General features: G+C 31.2%; 1 protein-coding gene across 9 annotated transcripts in view; it reads right to left on the bottom strand.

Moving 5' to 3' along the window:
* Window positions 1-20272, bottom strand: part of LOC143253103 (centrosomal protein of 290 kDa-like) — a 169070-nt gene that overhangs the window by 62414 nt on the left and 86384 nt on the right. For all 9 annotated transcript variants that reach the window (XR_013029381.1, XM_076506359.1, XM_076506358.1 and 6 more), the window contains 4 exons: window positions 15238-15358; window positions 8636-9212; window positions 5833-5967; window positions 62-259 (listed from right to left, as the gene is read on the bottom strand). Coding sequence is in view for 8 of the 9 variants with exons in the window: in XM_076506359.1 (XP_076362474.1) it covers window positions 62-259; window positions 5833-5967; window positions 8636-9212; window positions 15238-15358 (1031 nt within the window). In the remaining variant the exon portion in view is untranslated. The remainder of the gene's footprint in view (window positions 1-61; window positions 260-5832; window positions 5968-8635; window positions 9213-15237; window positions 15359-20272) is intronic.

Genomic DNA, 20272 nt, shown 5'->3' with positions numbered 1-20272 from the left:
TTAAAGTTAAACTGCTGTGATAGTTAAACCTTGAATTGCATATTTTAAAACTATTCTATACCTCCAAATATTCCACTCTTGACTGGGACACCTTAAGTGCTCGTTTAGCTTCCATAAGCTTATCTTCAAGGGTTACAGGTGGTTGGAACACAGTTTTGGATGAATCTGGAACAAGTAGTCGCAGCTCTCCAATCACCTTATTTCTTGATAATATGGAAATTTCAGCTTCTTTTAGCTGTTCTTCTAATCTCCAGAGTTTCTACTCATAATACAATACATTAAAGTTTAATATGGCACTCTGATAAAAAATATATTATTAACTGCCAAATTACTAACTTCTTTCTGTATTTTTCACAACATGAGAAGTCCTCATATTGAATAATTTTATGTTTTAAGATGTTAAAACATTCAATGTAAAAATGAAACTGACAAGAAAAATGTATGCATTTGATTAATTTTTCTATGTATAAAGAAAGAGGATCACGGCAGTAATTAGTGGATTTTAATGGTATTTTTGTTTAAATTTTATGTGAATCAAATTATTAACAATCTTATAACCAATATATATAATCATGTACCCATAAAAAATTTATTGCACAAACAGTTCAGAAAAATGTTTAAAGAGTCGATAAGATATGAATCTCATTGGCAATTCCATGGGTAATAAGATACAATTTAAAATCTAAATCTATTTTCTATTACTGTTAATGCAATGTAAACTTCTTGCACTTGAAGGCTTATACAAATTCATTAAGTGAATATGTTTTACCCAAAAGTAATATGCACTTTGATGATTACATTTTAAAACTTTTCCCTAATTATACATACACAGTGTTCTAATTTATTATTAAAATGTGGATTATCTTACCACAAGAAGAAACTACACAAGCTCTTACAATTTAAGTCAGTAACACAAAGACTTTATTTTTTAAATTTACATAACTTTTATACTAGTTTCTGATCTTGTAGTATGTAATCTACTGTAATTTCTACAAGTGCCCAACTAACAACCCATCTAAATCTTCTATTCTCTTATCTTTCTTACAATTATCATTTTCTAACACTAAAAATGTATTCTGATCACTACTCACCTGTTCTCACCCATAGGTTTCTCAACCTTCATTTGCCCTCTAGGCATTGATAAACTTTTCAAAATTGCCCCCATCTTCTATATCCCTGTATTCTTGCATCATTGCAGCAACATGTGCTAATTATGTGACCAGTCTTCACCAAACCCTTTACACTCTCTACACAAGTGTACATATTTTCCTTTACCCTTGTAGCACAATCATCACTTTTAAGAACTGACATATACAAACCTCAAGACACTGGCAAATCAGTGAAGAAAAAGGGTTGGAAGTGGGTGAGTACACACTAGAAATACATTTTTAGTGTCAGAAAATTATAACTTCGAAATGGTAGTACCTCTTCACCCCATAAGTAGAATCCCACAATGGAAAGATGTAGGGGCTGGTGAAGAAGCAAAAACAAATAACCAAGTGAAGAGAAATCACTACAAAAAAAAAAAAGGTGTGTCACAATTAAAATATGAGGCACAACTGTGGGGTATAGTACTAGTTCTGGAATAGGCATGCTCTTCACTCAGTAAAGAAGATAAGACATGAAGGCTGGAAACAGTCAGAATACGTGGAGGACCATATATGAAAAGCCCAAGTGCAGCCTGCCTGGGTAGAAAAACACCCAGGGGAAACACCTTGGGATATGACGTATTACACTAAATGAGATCAAAGGACAAAAACAATATGGAAACTCCTTGCATAAGTTTGTAAAATCAACAAGTGTGGTCTATCTGGGCAAACCTTTCAGAGGAGGTGCCTTGGATTTATATCAAGATAACCAAGTGAGATTCACCCAGGCAAAATCATTGGATTATTCAAGTGTGCCCTATCTGATTAGAAAATATCTAGTGGAATTACCTTGCATGCCATACTGTGTTTATAATATGCAGTGTAACAATGGTAGCCCTCTTCACATCGGGCAAGTACAAATATACCAGGTGTAGGAGTTGACAAATCTAACACAGAAGCAACACAGAGAAAGATCAAGGGAAAGATGTATAATATGGAAAAAGAACAATGGAAGGAGAAGTAGTGAGCCAAAGAACAGAGCAGGAAATGAAACACACAAAGGAGATTAAATGGAAACAAATGGGAATATAGATGGGAAAAGGAATGGAAGGAAAGATGAGAAAAGGCAAAACAACCAACCTGGTCAGCTAAAGTCCAAAGAAGGAGTTCCAGATCCAGATAACAAAGACATAAGAGAAATGAAGACCACATGCCAGGAGGGGGAAGTCTGAAATTCTAAGAGAAATATCTTACAAGGAACAAACTGCAAAGGTTTCAAGAGAGAATAAACAGGATAGGAAGAACAATATGGAGATTTCAATCCAGCAGAACAAAGGAAATGTATCAGAAAGAGCAAATGAAAGAAATGGAGTTTGATAGAGCAGTTCTATAAAGAGTAACAGTTGAAACAGATAAAGCCTGAACAAACAACCAGATTAATAGCTGGGACAGGTAAGGAACAGAAATACCAGAGAGCTGGAAGCCTTGGGAAAAATATCAAAGATTGAAGCAAGACTTGAGCCTCTGATATGAATGGAAGGTTAGGTTAGGTTAGGTTTAGGTTAGGTTAGGTTAGGAAGAGAAAAGGCTTTGCAAGCTGTTTCATAATAGAAAGATCTGTCTGTCTGAAGAAAACAGAACCAGCATTTAAAGTAGAGAAACAAAAAAACATAAAATTTTATTTTAAGTGTAACAATTCATGATAACTGGAATGGTAATGAAACTTTTTTTGTAAACCAGTTTTTATTTCTGTTATTTTGAAAATGTTGAAGATTATTTTTATTAATCAACCAATGTACTGTGAAATTAAATGTGGTAAATTAAATGCATGGTTTAATAAATTACTCATAGTACATAAAATTTTTTAACTATTTGATTGATTTATCAGATATTGTTGCAAACTTGCAATTTCTATCTGTATTTGTTGTATTTTAAAAAAGGAAGGAATCATTAATACTTCTTACGGTAAGTAATGAACATTTTTTTACATTTCATATTCATCTGGAAGTACTTACTAAAAGTAATAAATTGGTTGACCAAATTAGTTTCTTTGAATCATTATAAAAACATATATGAAAATCCTGCACCTGATATTAGTAGGAAAACTACTATAAACTCTCTTTCCATTTATATTTTCAACAAAGTTCTTAACTGTACATTAAGGCCATTAAAGATGAACTTAATAAGAAAAGATAACATGTATAATGTCTATGTTGATAGTACAACTTTATGTACTTTTTCTTCTGCTGAGTGAATAGTATTTATACGTGGGTCTTAATTGTGACTGGTTTGAATATATAAAACTCGTAAACGTACGAGTTTGGAAGAAACTAATAAAACAAAGCTCAAATAACAAAAAGAATTGCAAGTTGTCTCTTTTTTTCTTTTTCTTTAATAAGATAAATCTGGTGTTCTTCCAGTTAGGTATCTTTCAGATGGAAGGTGTAGCCAGTGAAAGATTCAAGTCCCTGAGCTGAGACACGAGTGTTCAACTTAAATAAATGAGTACTTTCAATGAAGATCACATCCCAAAACAGAGAGAATCTCATGGACATAGAAAGAAGGAGAAGGTATGGCAAATATCTGCTTGATATCCTGAAGTCAAAGTGGTTCCATTATTCATACAGCATACTCTGAAATCAATACATATGTGCATAAACCAATGAAATTAAGGATTCCATTGAAGTCCAGATCCACAAAAGAGAGAGAACCTCATATACAAGAAGAGAAGACTTGGCATATAACAGGTGTTGCAAAACACATTCCAGATGAACAAGATCCTGTGCAGGATGAGATGGGACTTCTGCTTGGCAAGCCATCCTATATAACCCAGACCAAAGGGTACAGTGTGGAACTGAAACAATCAAAACTGAGGACAAATAAAAGGATGCTGGAGAAACTGGGATATGAAGGTAAGTATCCAAGATGTTGACTTTGGTCATCCATAGATGTGGAATGAATGACTATCAGAGTACAAGAAAAGAATCTATGGTGAACTGTGGGAGGTCAATAAAGAGATAAAGGTTGCAGACATTGATAACAAGACTCTATTCTTTGAATTTCTTTGGAACAAAAAATAGTTAGAAATAAAACCTAGAAAAGTGTGATTTATTTGCTCTATAGCATCCTTGTTAAAGAGATCTTGAACTCTCTTGGAAAGATGCTGGTAAGAAAGTGAATCCAAAGAAAGAGGGAAAAACAAAGAATTGAGATAAATGGTGAAGAGTGAAAAAAAAAGAGAGAGAGAGAGTTTCTTTTTGTTAGAACCTGACGGATCTAAGTGTTCATCGCAAAAGAACATTACACAGGAGCAAACATGGCCAACCATACCTACACTGTGCCAGAACACACAGGACAGCAACCAATGAAACCAGCATTGGAAAGTGCAAAGGTGAGTGATTTGTAGCATTTGTTGGGGGGAGAATGCTTGGGAGTGAAATATGTGAACAGGAGCAGAAGAAAATGAGGTAAGACCACAAACAAAGAAGGAGAGGGAGGAATATCGGAAAAAAGCCTCCACCTGAGACTAAAATTTCAGGGAGATCCTCAAAAGCAGATTGGTGTCAGAAGCCAGATGAAAATCATCTCAGCAAGAAGCAGACAGATGTATGTATGATAAGAGGGGGCTTCCTATCCAGGAGGATGTCAGTACAGTAGTAATTAGTTAAATTACACATAACAGAGCAAAACAAACATGATGGCAGCCTGGAACGCTGAGTGAAGAAGTGAGTACAGTGCAATATAGTACATAAGGAGTCAGCTGAACTAGAAGAGTATGTCACTCCTATTGGTAGAGGGTCATTTCATGCTCATTTGCATGCTGTAGTGCAGTAGCTATAACACGCAAAATCACATGAGAGTAAGTGGGAGAATTAAGGCTAGTGATGAGTAAAAATTGTGCAAGTATAGGGCTGCACAAATTGAGAAAAGCTATTTTCTGCTGCTGCTCTGAATGCTTCTAGATAACTCCATACATTTGAATACTTTATTCATGTGTCAATTATCTGGGTTAACGTTTTTAAAGAAAAATCAAGCATTTATAGTGAGTCACTTATACTCTCATATCAACATTTGTTTTTTACTTTCATCACTATTGTTATTACAATGTTTTCTTTTCAGTTTTTTTTTATACATTTTCACACTAGTCTTAAGACTGAACTCTGCTGATGAAAAATTATTTTGTAAAGTGGTTGTCCATAGGACCAACTGGTGAAACTCTAGGCTACAGTGTCCCAACAGGACTTGCTCCCCCTCCTCCCATAAGTCTCCTACCTGCCAAAGTTTAAAACAATATTTTCTCTTTCAAAATTTACTTTCCCAAATCTAATCCTGTTCTTTCAATGTTCTTTTCCCACTCCACCCTCACCACTGTCTCATCACCATCACTAGTATTTAAAACTGACATCACACAAATCTATGAAATATTTTAAATGAGAATCATATCATTGAAAAATATATCAGTAAGCTTTAAAACATGACACTGAAAAAGACTTTAGCTTGATCAGTTCTTCTGATCCTGTGATAAATGAAACATATTTTATTTAATTATCATCATAAGAGATGAAGAGCACGATTATTTTTTTTATATCAGGTCCTGTACATAAACAAATACAAGAAACAAACTTTAAATTGTGTGTTTAGTGCTTAGTCATAAACACAGTTTGGTTATACATAGGTTATTATCAATAAATATTAACATTAAATAAACTAGGTATGCTATAAAAATGTGAAAAAAAATTCTTACCTGTTTTAAAGTTTTACATTCTTCTTGACTTTCTGACAACATCTGAGATTTAACATTAATGACTGTGAAGGCCTGATGCAGCTGTTCAGTTGTAGATAAAGATTTGTCTTGTTCTGATGTTGTTTCTGTTTGATTCTGCAACATAGTTACAAAATAATATGAATAAAAAGCAAGCCTTTAAAATCTCTGTTTTGATGATGTATAGATTATCAATTTAATTTAGTTATCTAAGAATAAGAAAAACTATTTTGAAATTGCACTCTGCTACAAACAAAACTTCTTAAAATTAAACTTACAACATTTTAAGCAAATACATCATCATAATAAACACTCAACAATAATATAAATGAATGGTAAAGGCACAAATTTAATATAAAAAGAGAAAAAATTGAGTTGAATTTTAAAACTTATTTTTAATAAATCATTAGTGAAAAATATAGCAACCTTTCTATATGCATTATATCTTGAAAACCTTACAAAATTATTTCTACCAATACACTGATACTTTGTTGATAGGACATTGTGGAAGCAGATTTTGTGGCTTTCACAGGCTTTTAAAGTGCTAAGACAAGATGCAAGGTAACTATGTTTTCATACAGGACTTTTATTTAAACTGATACTTTATTGTTAAACTATACTGAAACTAAAACTGATAACCTGTCAGAACACAAATACACTGATGTAGATATAAATCACTATTTCTTTTAACAAGTATTTAGAAACATATAACTGTTTCAATTGCCATAAAGTTTCTTTCCTTGTTATTAAGCATCATGCTTCCAGCAGTGTAACAGATAATAAATAATATTGTCATAAGTAAGATTTAACAAAAAGAAAATGGAGTTACCGTGATTTTGAAAGATTGATTGTGTTTAGGAAGATATTAACTGTGCAATTTTGATAACACACTTATATGGCTTTGCTTGAAATATCTGACTGAAAACTGTCATATGCCAGCTATGGTTTTTTATTCACAAAGAGCATAGCAAGAACAGACTGACTGTTTCTGTCAGAGTATGGTCACAACACCCCAGTGCTTCTTTCTGTCCTGATTATTTGTATTATAGATAATTTTACATCTTAAGTACCAATGTGAATAATATGAAAGTTTATTCTCAAACAATACAAAAAACACACAAGAAATAAAAAGGGTCATACTACATCTGATTGGTCATACTACACCTGATATCTTTCATAACTAAAAAAATGTCCTTGTAAAGTTATCAAGAGGTCTCAATATATGACACAGCTTACTAAGTTATAACTACATAAAAAAGCAGCAACCTTTAATTATTAAACAGTGGAAAAAACTGATGATGCATATTAAAAAAATCAATATTTCACAGAAGTGGGTTGAATAAACACTGTTATCATGTAAAAGATTTATATTTCAGAGTGCAGAAGCTATAACACTGGATTCAGTAAAACTCATTCAAAGTTTGTTTCCACAAAGGTTTATGAACACATAATTTAGTATGTTAACCTACCATTATTATAAAAGATAGTGAAACTTACACAACAGCTCATCCAAAATAATTCTGTATAAATGAAAAATCTTTAAGTAGTGCACTAGTCTGATGCAAGTCTAATGATTATTGACGATGAATTAATTAATCAAACAAAAAACAGTAAATTGAAAATTAGAAATAAATTTCAGAAATTTCACATATACAGTTGAGTTTAGTAAGGAATACTGTTATCATTTCCAAATGCTATGCATCTTATTCTTTTATAATATATACTTTCATAACTACAAAACTAACATTTTTCTAAATTCTAATCTGAAATATACTAAATTCAGTCAAGATCATTTGCTAAATTTAGGCTAGAGGTATTTTTCAGTAGCATTGTCTACTTTCAATAGTTATCTACTGTTTCATGGGACAGTTGTATTGAAAATAACTTTACCATGTTTAAAGAAGACTGTTTTATCTATCCCATGAAACAGAGGCATTTACAGATTTGTGTTTTAATTTGTGCTTAGTTCATTACAGATAGAAAGTAGATTGCAAGAGACATTTTTGGTGTTTTGAGAGGCTTTGAAAGGGATAAGACATGATATAAAGTGCTGTATTTTTATACAGGTTGTTTAATAGTGTAATTTCGTTTTTTTTTCATGGAAGATGTGTAAAATAATTCTACAATATTGTTGTGTTTATCTAATTTGTTTGTTTATTACATTGTTTATATGTCAACATTCCATCCAACCAAATCTTTAAACTTTTTCCTCATTTGTAGCAAGAATACCTAAGTATCATTACTCCTCTAAACCATGAATACAATACTGTTGTATTCAACCAGAGACTCCATATGGTACAACTTGATTACTGATGCATAAAAAACAATATTTTTCAACAGTATCTATGAATACATTAGACATAGCAACTGCAATTCTAATGAATATATTTTAAAATTTGTCAATCAAAATGGTACACTACTTTCTTAACATTGAACTTTTAAATAACTTTTAATAGATACAAGTTTGTTAAACTTGAAGTAATCAAATACAGCAGTGTGAAAATTTAAGATGCTGGGCAGTGTTTGTAAATTTACAGATCTCACAATAAAATATACAATTTAGGCTAATTTGTTCAATATAGCTATTACCAAACTTGTGATGTTTTAAAAACTAACACTGACATTAATAACAATTTATATCAGAAAGAAATTTCAACTGTTTTACAACTTATAGCAACAAAATGACTGGAAAAGATGTGACATCAAGTTTCAATAATGTGTTACATTACATAAAAAGCAAGCATCTCACAGAACTTACATTTATTATTTTAATTTTTATACTCACAAAAGAGATTGCTGTCATTTCATCTATTTTTTTCTGAAGTCTTTCTACCTGTTCTACCAGTTCAAGTTCTCTTTTTTCCCACTCCAGTTGGTTGTCTGCAATATTTTTTTCTAATTTAATATTTAATTCTTCTAGGCTTGAAACTTTGTTTTCCAAGTGACTAACTACATTTTCCAAATGACTGGCTTGTTGAGAAGTAAATTCACTCTTTCGCCGAGACTGAAGATAACTTATTTGCAGATCCTCTAATTTCTTATACCACTCTAATAACTTTTGTGATGCTGTTTCGTTTTGGAATGTTTGCAACATTTCCTCCATACCTTTGGCCCTGACTTCCAGTTGAGCTGCTTTGCCTTCTGTTGCATTAAGTTTCTCTTGAGTAAGTTCTAAATCTTTCTTTAGCTCAAGTTTTTCAGACCGTAACTGAACCAAATCAAAAGCAAGTTTTTCTTGCTTGGCCAATGGAACAGCTCCACAATATTGCCTTCTCATTTCTTGGATTATTTTAGACAGAAAACATACTCTACTCTGGGTTTGATGACGAACTTGATATGTAGTCTCTTCTTTTTCTTGGCATCTATAAAGAAAAGTACACAGCAGTTATTACAAAATAAAAAAAAAAGAGAATGAAAAAGTATTTTGTACATGCAAGGAGGAATGGATATAAATGTAAATACATTGTCTTGCCAAAAGTGTTTTAAATCTTTCAAAAATATGTTATGGCAGTTACAGCATAGATATTTTGTGTGTATAACTGTAAAAACAAACTGTAACAATATGCATGCAATTCAAGATAGCTAACATATTCAATAATGGTAATTTCTTTTACTTGGTGTCAAACCTGAGACATCTAATATTCTAGATAAATGCTCTTCCACCTGAACTAAGCTAGTTGCCTCCTAGAAAGGCAATTTTTAACAACTTGGGTTACCAAAATTATTTGATAAAGTATGAAATACTCAATTCTTGGAGTCCATTATACACTGAACCATTAAATGGTATTGAGACTATGATAGTACAATATCTAAAACAAAATATTTAGGTCAGCCACAAGTTATATTTAAGCACGATAATGGATTGAAAAAAGTACTGAAATTGCCTTTGCAACAAATTTCCATTAATTCTGTGGGAACAGATATTACCAGTGAGGGTTGTGCAGCTTGCTCCCAGTGAATGTATGCCTCTTAAACAATAATATTGTCACACAATTTCATGCATGGGTTATACGTGCTGTATGACAGGTATGACTCGTGACTGTTTCCTAGTGACAATATCATAGCCTTGGAATGATTCACCCTGAGCCCAATACAAACTGCAACATACATATGTCATAATTATTTATGAGCATGTTTTTCAGAACAGCAGCAGATTCTTCGATCCAAAGGTATTGTTGTATCATACTCCTCCAATAACTACTGAAAGACCTTTATTCTCTACCACTTCATGCATAAATACCTTTGACTTTAAATGAAAAGATTGGAAGTTTGCAAGTTCAAATGAAAAGAATGGTATCAGTATGAAAAATGGGCAAAGTATTTACATCAGCCACATCCAAACTTCTAATGAAGTAGCTATACCCACAACCTTCCAAAATATATGTACAATGTATACTCTTCAAAAAAAAAATGCAAAAGGGATATTTTTGTTATTTTAAAGAGAAATATATGTAATAATGTTACAAGCTCAGAATATGTGATGTTACACATGTTAAGGCACTGATTATCAGACCAAAATGACAATAAAAGTTGTGCACTTTGAAAACAGAGGAAAACAACGAATTTTTCACCAAAACGCATTCTGGTCCAATAAATTTGTTTGAGAGATCTGCATGTTCTGCAAATGCAACATGTGCAAAATCCCTATAAAAGTGACGGGTTCTCGGTTTCCATAGCTCAGTGTTAAGCCACCGACACGCAATACAGTTACGCCAAGACTGACTGAAGCACAACGCAACAATGCCGATGGTCGCTTGAAAGCAGGCGAATCTCGACCAGATGTTGTCAGAGCTGTGAATGTCCACCCAAGCACCATCACAAGGCTATGGAATCATCACCAACAACATGAATCAACTCGTGACCGTCCACGATCTGGCAGACCTCGTGTGACCACGCCCGCACAAGATCGCAACATCCGGTTACGTCACTTTCGGGATAGGACCACCACTGCGACGTCTACTGCCTCAACCATACCAGGGCTGCATAGGATTTCCGATCAGACCGTACGCAACCGTCTACAAGATGCAGGAATCTGACCTCGATGTCCAGTCAGAGGCGTCATCCTCACCCAGCAACATCGTCAAGCACGGCTGCAGTGGACTCGGGCACATCAGGTATGGCCTCATTGATGATGGAGGCATGTTTGGTTCAGCGATGAATCATGTTTTATGCTTCGTAGGCAGGATGGAAGGAACCATGTTTACTGTCGCCGAGGTGAACGTTTTGCAGCAAACTGTGTGCAGGATGTTGACAGATTTGATGGTGGTAGCGTCATGATGTGGGCTGCCATCGCCTACAATGCCAGAACAGACTTTTTGCACATTCGAGGGAATCTTATGGCTCAAGAATACATCAACGAGATTCTTAGGCCCCATGTGCAACCCATCATGGTGAACGTCAACGACGTTTTTCAACATGACAACGCCCGTCCTCACACAGCCCGACTCACCACTGTCTTCTTGAGACACCACAACATCAACGTTCTTCCCTGGCCCTCGAGATCACCAGATTTAAACCCCACCGAACATCCTTGGGACTAGTTGGATATTTGTACAAAATATATGTACAACTCAGGATGCAAGGTTGCTGCAAGCTGAGTGGACAGCCATTTCACAGGATGTGATTCGTCATCTCATCGTTTTTATGGGCAGGAGAAGCCAAGCAGTTATTGATGCTCACGGGGGGCATAATCGTTATTGACGTTGAGTGACGTTAAACTTCAACTAGTGAGCGTGGACTTCGCCTTTGCAGACTTTGGATGTTCAGCAGTGAATGTGCAAAGTTTCAAACATGTCATACAGAACTACCCAGAATAAACTTGTTAACAATTTGTCTCAAATTTTGCCTTTTGAATTTCTTTTTTTGAAGAGTATATTTACACTGGCCACACCCAAACTTCTAATGAAGTAGCTATATCCACAACCTTCTAAAATATATGTACAAAGTATTTACATCAGCCACACCCAAACTTCTAATGAAGTAGCTACATCCACAACCTTCCAAAATATATGTACAACAAAAATTCATACTTATTATATCAGGTTTCAATGTTTCATTTTTGACTTACTTGTATATTATAAACAATGAAAATCATGTATGTTATAAATTACATGTCTGGCACATCCATTTGTTTAAATATCTAAGTGAAACCACCCGAACAACATAACATTTTATGTTTAATTCCTTATTTAAATGTAGAGAACAAAAAAAGAAATTCTAAACTTTAATGCTTCATGAGTAAATAAATCTTTCAGAAACCTTCATACTACTGCACCTAATGACTTGCATTTGGTAACTTTTACATTTCAAAAGATAAAAACCAGACAAACAAGATCTTGGAGTTATATTGAGAGAACTAAAGAACCACAAAATATGGTGTGCTTAATAGAAAATCTTATATTCCATGTTATCTGCTAAATTAAAACAATGTATGATAGTAATGGGTTTCATTGTCTACGTTCACTTTTCATGTAGATTTATTACTTCAAAGAAACTATTATGATCAAACACACACAAAATCCTACAAAGTTATTAATAAATTGAATAACAAAACTCATCAATAAATAAACAACAACAGTTAACTGGAATTGGTATGCCTGAGACAGTTTCTTTAGAAACATCAAACTAAAATCATCCAAAAACATAAGAAAAAACAATTTTAAAAATAACATTTAAAAATATGTCAAATCTCCAATAATTTGAGATCGTGTCATTGGAAAATTAATAATTATTTTACTTGTTAGCTATACTGTAAAATCTGATGACATATTTTTAATTGTTTCTCTTACTGTTTAAAGTTAATTTATGTATCATTTTAATCAATGAACCTTTTGAGGTTTTAAAACTTTTCTGACAAAAAGAGATTGATATTATTTCTTTGCATTCTAATAAATCTTTAAAAGCATTAGTTTAAATTCTTTTAATTCTTAGTTTCAAATGATTTGTAACAGTTTATTTTCTGTTGCAGTTCTTTGTATGGTATTTTAAATAATAGCTGATTCGAAGTGATTAAAGCAATTAGTTGATTTCTTTCCTTCTTCAAACCATGATTGCTATTTTAATACAAAGTTTTTCTTCTTTTCTATTATTTTCTAATAAATCTTTTCTTTTCTTTTGCCACATTTAGTAATTTTTTTTATACTTCTTATTTTAATACTTGTATAGAAATATATGCAACCACTTGATAAACCTGTAATTTTTGTATATCAGAACAGCTGGTATGGGTATTAACACTTTTACTAATAAAGCAGAGAACAACATTTTGACCTTCTTAGGTCATTTTCATGTTTTTTTAATTTGTATTAACATGGTCTCAGTACAAGTGAACACTGTCCACATTATCAAAACTCAAAAACTGTTTGTTCAATACCAATCATATCATATATTACAGAGCTTGATTATAAATATATTCTTGTAATAGCTTGTTAATGAATCCACAGAAAGAGGAGTTTCCCTCTTGTTTATAATTATTGTAAAAAAAGAAAAAGCAGAAATAGTTAAATCAATAATTACTTTCTATTTGTTCTTGCATGTCCTAAGCTGAATTATTTACTAAATAAAATAATAAATAAATGCTCATTTATGTTCTTTCTTACCCCTTTTTTTATCTTTCTGACAAATCACCGTTAATACAATTTAGCAACCAATTCATTCTTTTCCTTATTCTCGTTTACAAGCAGTAGTCATTTTTGTGGTTCTTTTCTCAACTTGTTTGTTTTCTTAAATTTTTAGTTGAACAGTATGTGCATAAATTACTTAATTTGTTATTATCATCAAATTTTAATTTATAATTAAATCATACACTGCTACAGGAATAGTAAAACTTCCAGATTTATGTTTTTTTATGTAATTATACACCTCAAAAAAAACTCAGAAAAGTATCACAGACTTTTATCATTGTAATTTAAAATGGGCATGCAAGTGCTGAAAAAAATCATATTCTTATAAGGGTTGAGTTTTATTTTTCATTAAAAGAAATGTCCTTGATCATTACTGAATACTGTTTTAGGAGAATGTTAGTCATTTGCAGTTTTTATATTTTTTGCTAAAACTTTTCATTGTACAGTTTTAATTACAATATAGACCATATCAGAAGACTTGGTATCAGATAAAAAGAACTCTGCATCTTCAGTTTATTGCAGCTAAGAATCACCTTTGATGTTCTAAGGGAACTGATTTAGGATATGAGAATAATAACAAGATCAGAGTAGAATATGGCTTTATTCAACTAAATCAACTACATAAGGAATGATGGCATCAAGTTACATTCATGCTCTCGGTTAACAATTCAAGCACCACCTGCTGTTTAGAGTATGAGGTAACAATATATTATTAGGTTAGACGTAAAAGAATACTTGTGAAACATTTTCAACACTAAGCTACTATTTCTTGTCCTTCCTTTAATACTATCAGGCCTTCTTCTTATTTTGATTAACATGGAAAATTTAGAAATACTAATTCACAATGAATTAAAAGATTAAGTTTAAAAAATATCAGTAGAATATTCACCATCACACATTTTGCTTTTATGTATAAACAAAGGAAAAACAGATATTATGAAGTAAAATTATTGACAGCAAAAACAAATACAGTATGAAATTTAAAGGAAATTAATAAACATTTTACACTATCTGTACCCAAGTGTCATATACTTTGGGTTTAATTATCAAAACATCCAAGCACTTTTTTAACAGTTTTTATAGACATGATTTGCTCACTAACTGTGCATTTCTTTTTTTAATTTTAAATGCTCTTGATGCCAGTGAGCCCAAGTCAACAGTTCATTAACTGAAAGAACTAAAGTTCTACACTTTATTTTATTAATGTTTTGATAATAATAAAATTATCATTAGAAAACACATTTAATTAAAAAATAATAAAAAACAGCAGCTGTCAAGAATTGTAAAGACAAGATTTAAAATTAAAAGTTATAAATAATAATACCAATAAAACATTAAAGTAAATTGATCTGCATGTGTGTGTGTATTTTCTTACAGGAAAGTCACATCAGGCTATCTGCTGAGTCCACTGAGGTGAATTGAATCCCTGATTTTAGTGATGTAAATCCATAAAATTACCATTGTACTCTTGGAGCAAATATGAAATAAGTTATTTACTAAAATCTTATATAAATATATTTAACATTGGTCTAAAAATATTTTGTAAGACACCTAATGAAAAAATCCATTAAAACACATTACAAATATATCAGTATCGAGCATCTTCTAGTGCACAAAATTTTTGAAAAAATTATTTGTAAAATGGAAATAAGTCACAGCAAGCTCTATAATTTCACAGCTTATCTTGATTGTAAAGAGAATTAAATTATTATGTTCAAGTAAATTTAAAAGTGAAGATTAGTTTAGGAATAAGAGAATGATTTTTTACCTTTGTTCAAGTTTCAAACACTTTGTTTCTAGCTTAGAAATCTGTTGTTTCATTTTCTCTGCCTTTTGATTTAAAGATCCTTCACTGAGTTGAAGAGTCAGTATCTGACGATAAAGTTTCCCTAAAATGAGATATAGACAACACACCAGTGTTAAAATTAAAAAGCTTCCGGTTAAAGAAAAAAACGAACATGACATCACAAGATACAGGAAGGTTAACTGCACAAAACAATGTTAATTAAAATCAAACGAAAGAAACCTTACTTGATGAAAGAAAGAACTGAAAACAAACTAACTTAGAGATAAGCTAAAAAATAAAACATACAGTTAGGAGAAACACTAGAACAAAAATGAGATAATGACATAGAATTTTCATTCTTTGAAAAGAATAATCTGTTTGAAAATGTTAAAACTGCATTTACCATTCATCTCTATAACTGACCAGTCAGAAAAATAAATCAAAAGAATCTGGAAATATCTGTCACAGTCATAAAACACATAAGTTTAAAAAGGACAGAGTAAAATTATTCTATGAAACAGCAGATAGCTTTATGATTGTATCCTGTTAACTCTTTTGTAATGGGATCATTATAATATACATAAGCTCATCTACACATTTGCACGTTAAGTATTTGCATTATAACTTTTGATACAGCCTGTGTATCTTCACAAAACGTGGTATACTTCTAGTAAAGATTATAAGTATTTTGTACACAAAAAATTAATTTTTTAATTATATTTTTACTAAAGATTTGTTCATGAAAATAGCTTGTTTCACTAATAATCTGAGTGTAAAGTGATTTCATGTAATGATTTATAAAAAACTATTCTTTGTTCCAAAAATCTCAAATATTATTTGTATAATCTATAAAAACTCCTTAATACATTTTAAACATCCATTTTCTGTTATTTCATATACTCTAACTGTGTGAGACCTGTGACTTAACCAACCTCGTAACCATCATAAAAAAATTAGAAAATAAATATAAATTATAGTTTGCTCACAGTGGAATGACTACATATTATAATAGAAAAATACAATTGTTTAGTCTATGCAGTTTAAGTCTCATAACATTATATATTTATTATTTTTATTATACTAACCTTCCAGTCATGCCAAGCTAATATTACATAACTTACAATGATGTAGTGCATATACACTCAGGTCATGTATCTAGTAATATAGAATTGACTTTTTGTAATAAACAGTCACATTTTAATTATTATGCATTATTTATATAGATTATTACTCTTTAAAAATAAATTATTAAACTTAATTTTCTTAAAATATAGAATAATAAGTCAAGAAGTAAAGCAGAACATTATCTCTTCTCACCACAATCTTTGGTTTGGTTTGTCTTGAATTTTGTGCAAAGCTACATGGGGGGGCTATCTTTGCTAGCCATCCCTAATTTAGCAGTGTAAGACTAGATGGAAGGCAGCTAGTCATCACCACCCACTGCCAACTCTTGGGCTACTCTTTTACCAATGAATTGTGGGATTGTTCACCACCTTATAATGCCCTGACGGCTGGAAGAGCAAGCATATTTGGTATGATAGGGATTCAAACTTGTAACCCTTGAATTATGATTTGAGTGCCTTAACCACCTGGCAGTGCTGGGCCCTACAACCTTTGTACTCAAGTATTACTGAACATAGGTTGCTAAGCCTTTTAAAATTTTGCACGTGGAAGATATCAAACAAAACTTTTTTTAGGTTTTGTACATACAGTTAAATAACTAAAAAAAATCATAAATAATTACATTGATACTCTAGAATTTCACTATAATTTATTAAGCTTAGTAACTTAGTTTTATTTAGATTTAAAAAAATATGAAACTGAGTAGACTAAAGACACAACCTATCTCCTTGAAAACTTGGATAGAAAGGACATGGTAGGCTTTTCACAGATTAAAATGACTGAAAAAACCACTCCTGGGACATTATAAGCTGTTGATTGGTTATCCATATGTCATATATTAAAGTTAGAGTATATAAAGGACCGATTCAAAAAGATGAAAAGAGTTGAATGGGGCCACCATGTTTGATTAAGTAGATAAGCAATATCTCAGCACAGTGCTGCATTCTACATACCATGTACTCGTTAAAATTTATATTTAGATTTTTTCAATATTTTCTTTTGAATTAAGAAATTAGATCCTGTTTATTATTATAGTTTGAATTACAATTTACAATTTGATTCCAAACATATTGACATAAATTCATAAAATGGTAGTTCAATAAAATTTTGAATGCAAGTCAACAAATACAATGACATGGCTTTTAACCCATGATCCATCATGAGTAGGTTAAAAAAAGTACACGACCTGGTTTAGTATGTTCAATCTGCAAATAATATGAATTAATATTTAGGGAAAATGAGATGTTGGATTGCATATTACAGCTCCTTTTCCTTTATTTTAGTAGTATTCTCAAGAACTTAAAATTTAAAAAAATTGGTCAGCTAAGACCATAACTCTTAGTCACACTGTACCCAAATACCACAAAATGGTAAGTGACACATAAAAGAGTAAAATATTAAATGAATGATGCATGTTCATGATTTACAAATACCACAAATATTATTATCATACAAACCATCACTCAAACAAGTACTCAAACGAAACTCCAAAATAATACATTTTAAAATGGAAAATATAATATGCTTTACATAAATACTAAATAGAAATCCTTTACAATAAGAATGGATTACATTAAATAAGCTATTTATTTAACAACTCTATCACCAAAGGCATCCTTTACTGTGCATGACACACAAGATTTTGGTGTTTTAGACTTAAAATTTTATTAAACTAATTTTTGTTTGTTAATACCAATTAGAATAACATAAAATCTTACCTAATAATCAATATTTTAATAGTATGTGTTTTAAGTTATTAATTCTACGAAGTAATGTTAAAAAAATCCTGAATCTTCCCTTGTGTGCCACATTTTCTCTTGGCACGTCATCTTCCCTATTTTATTCATAATTTCTTGAAAGAGTACAAATTTAAAGGAAATTACTCTCCATAAAATCATAAATGCTCAGAGAAACTATATTTTTTATAGTATTTTTTTTTGTTACAGAACTATCAAACAAAAAATTTAGACTCCTCCTGCCTCACCTACCTGTTACATCCTCTCTTTCATAATTCTTTAATAGTTCTCTTTACATTCAATTACACGTTACCTATAACCAGCAGAAAGTCAAGGTTTTCATCTATCAAATAATGTACTGTATAATGTTATATTCTGAAAGATTAAATTTTTATTTTACTCATGATACCAACAGCATTCTCATGAAAAAGTTAATGATAAAGCTTGGATGAATTTGTAATGACTCTTTTTGCATTGTCAGAAAGCCAGAAAAATTTAAGAGGTAAGTGAATTTGTCTACATTTTGCATGCTATTAGTCTATACTATTTGGTACATTATTTAATTAAATAAAAATTATTATATGCCATACCATAATAAGATATTAGAGTTAACTCTCTTCAACAATCAAAAGCAAGAAAAAAGAAGATTACCCAAGTATTTTATATCTTACTTTTCATGTTTATTTATAAAAGTAACTAACACATAAAAATAGCAATCTTTTTAAGTTAGTTAAGATTAGATTTTGTAAAATAAATAATAATATTAATAATATAATAAAAATGTTTCACAAAACACAAACAGGAGCAGCTCGTAGTAGCTCATGGGTAATGTAATTAAGTAGTGTAATATGAGCTGCATTTGCCCTAGTAATTTACAACTTATAATAGCACATATAGTGGTTAGACATGGTTCAGAGGGCAATAAAATGATAAACTTAATTAGAAATAGATGTATACTGTTATGAACTTACAGCTACTTTCATGGTGAAATTGACCAATTTTGTTTTGAGATAGAATAGAGAAAATAACAAATACTCTATAAAGTTTTACTTTAGAAAACATCTTTTGAAATATACTTAGGAAACTTTAGGTATTACACAAAGGAAATACGAGATTTTTGATATGAGTTAAAGTATTTTGCACATGGACAACTGAAAACAAATACTAAATATATCCATGAACAAATCATTTTATTTTATTAAAATTACTTCACTTAAAAATATGAATTTTTGTATGTGAAAGACTTATGATATTAACTAAAGGACTGCAAACTGTATGGTGATATACATACTATACTGAAAGTTAGATGTATTATATCTAAAAGGACTTCAAACAAGTACAAAGAGGTCACATGGTTGGTCAAATTGACTGATTCTGCATTGAGGGAGTTAAATATACATATACACAAGAATCACCAGTTATGAGAAGTATATAAAAGTAGGATAAATATAACATAGGACAGTATGGTAGATATTGATCACCAAATAAGAATAAAAATAAACATTATACACCAAACTATGATCAAACCTAAATCAAAAGAAAAGATAAAGCAAAATTATTGTATAAAGCACTAAAAAAGCTGAGAGATGTAATTAATTATTCATGACAAGCACTTCCACTGACAAGCATAACATAATCTAATTAATTAAATAAATTATTTTAAATTATTATTTCTGATTCAACAACTGATTGGTCACAATTATGATTAAATTAACTGTCACAAAAAATAAACTAATCAAAATTACTAATTCTAATTACTAGTGTTTTCAATTAATCAACATTATAATTAAATATTTTGTCATGAGAAAAATCAGTGAAACAAAACTAGGGTTTCTGATTATTATTATTATTATCAGGAGAAAGAAGGCTTGTGATTCTCACTACCACTATCTTTGCTACGGCAAAGCTTCTAAAGTAACTTGCCACTGTCACTAATCAGGAATTACTGCCTAAAGAAAAGTCAACTAGCTGGCAGCACCCATCACCAACTTTTTGTTTACTTGTACATACTATGATTAGAGGAAAACTGCACTGATAGATTGATCAAATGTAACTGAAAAGTGGTACCATCTGTCAGCAAATTCAACTAAGTAGTGCAAATGTAAAGAGGGCACTGGTGATGATAGGGGTTATGTCCCCTATCGGTGGAGAGTTGGTGC

This window comes from Tachypleus tridentatus, chromosome 6 (genome assembly GCF_004210375.1).
Source record: "Tachypleus tridentatus isolate NWPU-2018 chromosome 6, ASM421037v1, whole genome shotgun sequence".
Taxonomy (NCBI): domain Eukaryota; kingdom Metazoa; phylum Arthropoda; class Merostomata; order Xiphosura; family Limulidae; genus Tachypleus; species Tachypleus tridentatus.
Note: the sequence above shows the minus strand (reverse complement) of the source record. Positions and strands in the feature narration are given on the sequence as shown.